Source organism: Vigna umbellata, chromosome 9 (assembly GCF_029865625.1).
Source record: "Vigna umbellata cultivar VRB3 chromosome 9, Vumbellata_1.0, whole genome shotgun sequence".
Taxonomy (NCBI): Eukaryota; Viridiplantae; Streptophyta; class Magnoliopsida; order Fabales; family Fabaceae; genus Vigna; species Vigna umbellata.
The window spans coordinates 40,312,440-40,317,636 of record NC_142173.1 but is presented as its reverse complement, the minus strand read 5'-3'; the positions used below and the strand labels follow the sequence as shown (position 1 = coordinate 40,317,636).

General features: G+C 34.8%; 1 protein-coding gene across 1 annotated transcript; it reads left to right on the top strand.

The window, feature by feature from the left end:
- Positions 1-308: 308 nt before the first annotated feature.
- LOC124837880 (serine/threonine-protein kinase SRK2E) lies at positions 309-3,520 on the top strand. Its single transcript, XM_047313345.2, is given in 10 exon segments — positions 309-810; positions 1,319-1,393; positions 1,475-1,576; positions 1,653-1,706; positions 1,815-1,907; positions 2,121-2,213; positions 2,489-2,593; positions 2,677-2,775; positions 2,996-3,080; positions 3,083-3,520. Coding segments are annotated over 10 exon segments (1,059 nt in total). The 5' UTR covers positions 309-648; the 3' UTR covers positions 3,274-3,520.
- The last annotated feature ends 1,677 nt before the right edge of the window (positions 3,521-5,197 follow it).

The following is a 5,197-nucleotide window of genomic DNA, read 5'->3' as shown; positions in this document are numbered from 1 at the left end:
ATGCGAAATTATATTTTACGACTTAAATCCGATTGATCCCTTACACTTTGTTTAGTTCGTGGAAAATAAGAGAATAGAGGACGGGAACGAATGAAAATGAGGGAAAATGAAATACTAAAAGAGAAAAACAAAGTGCGAAGAAATGTTTTAAGAAATAAATAAAATCTGTTGGAAACGAAAGAAAACGTAAAGTTTGCAGTAGTAACATATAAAAGAAGTAAAATCTTAAGAGCACCGAACAGAAAGACAGCATATAACACAGAAGCATCTAGAGAGAGACAGTTCACGAGTGTGTCACCGCCAATTTGCAGCTGGAATCAATCAAATTGTACTGCTTCTACTACTATACTATGCATGGTGTACATATCAAACTTCTGAAAATCCCAAATGCTCGTTTGGGTTGGTGAAGCTTTCACGGGGTGGAACCATTTCTGGTCTCTTTCTTCACCCACCAGCTCTAAATCCTGTGGCCCACACCCAACCACGTCAAAGCCCACGCATTTCTTCCTCCTCAGCCGGGGCTTCGGTGTCACCTTTCTGCTTTTGCTTTATCTTTCGGAATGCTAATAATGTGAGAGTTTAGCTTCTTGTTGGGGGTGCTGTGCTTCAATAAAACTTCTTTTTTTAAACCAAATAGATCTGTCTGCTATGGCTGTTGGGCCAGGAATGGATATGCCGATCATGCATGACAGTGATCGCTACGAACTCCTGCGTGACATTGGTTCTGGCAACTTCGGTGTAGCAAGGCTCATGAGGGACAAGCTCACCGAGGAACTTGTTGCTGTTAAGTATATTGAGAGAGGTGAAAAGGTTTGTCATCTACGTTCTCTATCCTTCTTCTGCTACTTATAGCGCAAATCAATCAACCAACAAAAGCTAGTCTCTCGTAACCAACAACCTCTGTTGAACGAGGTGTCTAGTTATAATGTTTGATTGTATCTCAATCGGAAGCCTTCCGGAAGATATATAATACATGGGGAAACCAAAAATAAAAAACGTGCATATCAATGATGTTTGTGCTGTATGTGGGGGTAGAAGTTTGGAACTGAGTTTTTCGTAGGATTTCTGCTTTAAGTGTTTTGATTAACTAAAGATTATCATTTGAAGGATCACTTGATTTGGTTAACTGAGCTTCTCTCTTCAGTTTCTTTCATAGAATTCATGTTGTTGTTACTTCTTTTGGTTACTACTAACGCAAGTTGAATTAAGCGTAACTTTTGCTTGTTATGATCTCGTCAATGTAAAAATTTGGATGATGGCCTTGTTGGTAAAATTGGTTTGGTAGACCTGACGGCAGGGTCATGCTGATTCTTAACAGATAGATGAAAATGTACAGAGAGAAATTATAAATCACAGATCTCTGAGGCATCCTAATATTGTGAGGTTCAAGGAGGTGTGTAAACTCCTAATGTCTCATGCTATTTGTTCGTATGTTAGAAGTATTGTAATTGGTCCTTTGCTTATGTGAGTTTAGGTTATATTGACACCAACACATTTGGCAATTGTAATGGAATATGCTTCTGGAGGAGAGCTATTTGAGCGAATATGCAATGCAGGGCGATTCAGTGAGGATGAGGTTCTCATCTGTTGCATTCATTCATTTGTGTAATGCTACTGCATATGCCTTTAATCTCTGTAATTGTGTGCTGCAGGCACGCTTCTTCTTCCAACAACTTATATCAGGGGTTAGCTATTGTCATGCAATGGTACTTGAACATACACTCTTTTCTTTTACTAGTTATGTTTAGCTCAGAAAAAGGTATCATGAGATAGCTGACTTTTATTTCTATATTTTCTGGTCTTCTTTATTGAAGCAAGTATGCCATCGAGACTTGAAGTTGGAAAACACATTGTTGGATGGTAGTCCAGCTCCTCGTTTGAAGATTTGTGATTTTGGCTATTCAAAGGTATATGTAGTTTCATTCTCTACGATGCTTTTTCATTTGTAGTATCTGCATTGAAGGCTGTGGCGCTAAAATTTCAACTGGGCATTGTTTAGAAAGTTAATGAATTTGTAGGTTTCTTCAAGTCCAAGATCAAGCATTCTTTTTTTATCTGACATTTGTTGATAATGGATAAATTTGCACTACCAATGCATCTTGATTGTCCTACTTCTTCAGTCCTCAGTGCTACATTCTCAACCAAAATCTACAGTGGGAACCCCTGCATATATCGCTCCAGAAGTTTTGCTTAAGAAGGAATATGATGGCAAGGTATGTTGTAACTTCTATCACTTGGAATTTAGTTAAGTTGTGACACTTTCAAAATTTCCCATGAAGATGCTGTTGATTTAGGTTGAGTTTTAATAGAAAATTTTAATGTCCATAAATACCTTTTATTTATGGGTAGAATAAAAGATTTGTGATAACACTAGCTTGGTATACATTAAAACATTTGAAGCCCTGATGTTGATAAACCAGCACTGCATTCTGACATAGCTTTTTAATTGTTTACTTCATACTAATGTTGAGACTCAATTTTGAGACAGATTGCAGATGTGTGGTCTTGTGGGGTGACCTTGTATGTCATGTTGGTGGGAGCATATCCATTTGAGGATCCCGAGGAACCTAAAAATTTCCGCAAGACAATACATGTAGCTAACTGCATTTTTTTTTCAGTCAATGTGGTGTACTTTTATGAAATTACTTTTCCTAAACTGATGCATGTTTGTTGCAGAGGATTTTGAATGTTCAGTACTCAATTCCAGACTATGTTCATATATCTCCCGAGTGCCGTCATCTGATATCAAGGATTTTTGTTGCTGATCCTGCAAAAGTAAGTGTTTTTGTCGTTACATTTGTTTAATCTTCATGTATTATCATCATTAAACAATGAACCGAATAGAAATCATTACGAATGCGTTTCAAGCTAATTATTATGATAGCCAACAAACTTATCATTGATAGCAGTTTTTAATCGGACGATCTCCTTTTATTGGTTTGAAGGATGATGACATTGACATTTAACATAGAAACTAAAATTGTTTGTACAACAGAGAATAAGTATTCCTGAAATTAGAAACCACGAGTGGTTTTTGAAGAACCTTCCAAGTGATCTGATGGATGGGAATAGCAACAACCATTTGAGGAGCCTGATCAACCAATGCAAAGCATTGAAGAAATCATGCAGATAATCAGAGAGGCTACAATTCCTGCAGCTGGATCTCAGTCTCCCAACCATGATCTTACTGGTAGCTTGGATATTGATGAGGACATGGATACAGATCCTGATCTTGACTTAGATAGCAGTGGAGAAATAGTGTATGCCATGTAAGTTGGTGGAAGGCCATTCAGCTGATTTTGAGAGTCAATACAGTGTTATGTCTAAAGGTTCTTCATTGCTTTGTGAAATATTTACAAATATACTTCACTTTCTACCATGAAGGATTGTGTTATGGAATTTTCCTTGTGCTGGGAGAAATCCATCCTGCTTGCATTTAAGTTGTACTGATCTTACCTCATTACTTGATGTTTTTTATACTTGGGTTATTTTTATATACAGTGTGAATTGGTCTTCTTTATCTTTTGGATGAGGTTCTTTCAGTGCTTTTAATAGCATTCTTTAATTAAAACTTAAGTGTAAGTTTATAATTTATGTTGTGCGAACATTTATTTTGTAAATTACCAAAATAAAACTGAAATTCTAAATGAGAAACACATAATTGCGTCTACATTTTGTTGTCTGTTTATAGAGTTTCCTTCCCCTTATATATATATATATGTAAAGTGGGAACATGTGAAATGAGAACGGTCACACATATACTGAAAGATTAGGAATATATGGTTTTGTAATTTTGCTACACTAGTAATTTTATGATTTTCATAAAATATATAGATATTATTCAAAAATCAAATATTAACATATCATTAATTATTAAAAGGGGTAAATCTAACATTTACAGAGACTAAAACTTTATTTTTATACCTAAAAATACATAAATAAATATATTCTTTATAAATTTTTAATATATATTTGTCTAAAATATATTTTTATGTCAAATTTTATTGTCAAATTACTTAACATGAAATATACGACGTAGATACTATCAAGACCCAAGGAGTCTAATCTTTTTAAAGTGTTTTAATGATAAAAATTGTGTTTTAATGATAAAAATTATTGAACGTAATATGTTATATGAAGTTTCGTAATGAAACGATACACACCAACAAATTAAGAGCCTAAACCTCTTATGAGAGTAATCAGGAGTATGAATGACTACTTTCTCTTAATAAACGATCTAGTCTAGTATTCCCTTCAAGTGTTCTACTTGGTATTTTAGTAAGGGTATCATTTTTATGTTTAAGGGATTCTAAGTAATTTATGTTCTTGGCTACTATTATATCTTTTATAAGCTTTTTATTTTGTTGCCTAGTTTCTTCCTTATCCTATTCTGAGACACTCAATTCTATCCTAACATTTTTTTTAGTGTCTTCACATTATCTCTAGATGTAGTTACTTTCTCTTTTAGATTATTTCTGTGTGAGGAGTTCTATTCGTTGATTACATAAATCCTTATATGTACTAGACAGTTTGGATGAATATGATAGAAGTTCATAATATGCATTTCTAACTGAGTGTAATCAGAAAAATTTACCTCATCATCATAATCGTCTGATGTACTCTCAACATTCCCTGCTACCAAGCACACTTTGACATCTTCGTCCTCGTCAGATGTGTTCAGGTCTTCCATGGTGTTCATCAACATCTTTTTCTTTTCATATTTGGGTCCGATTGAATTATTTTTCATCTTTTCAATCTTGGGATATTCTGATCTGAAATGTACAGGTTTGTTGCACTCGAAACAGACAATTGTATCTTCTAGTCGTTTGTCTTTTATGTTGTTCTTAGAACCAGATATGAAGTGTCTACTCTTAAACATTGTACCTTTCCCTTTCCTCCACATAGATTGGAGCTTTCTTGAAATGAACCAGAGCTCCTCTTCATCATTATCTCCTTCACCTATAAAAGGAGAGACAACCCTCTTGTAATTTTTAGAACTTAGTTGAATATAAAGTTACTTTGCTAAAATTGCAAGACTACTTTTCCTTAGTTCTCACCTTATGAAATGTCTTCTTCTAGACCTGTCATACCTTCTCCTTCATGGTTGACCTTACCTCCTAGAAGGACATCTACCAAGACCACTCAATGCCAACATCTTCATCTCTTCATCTTTATTTGCTTCTGCTACTTTCATTAA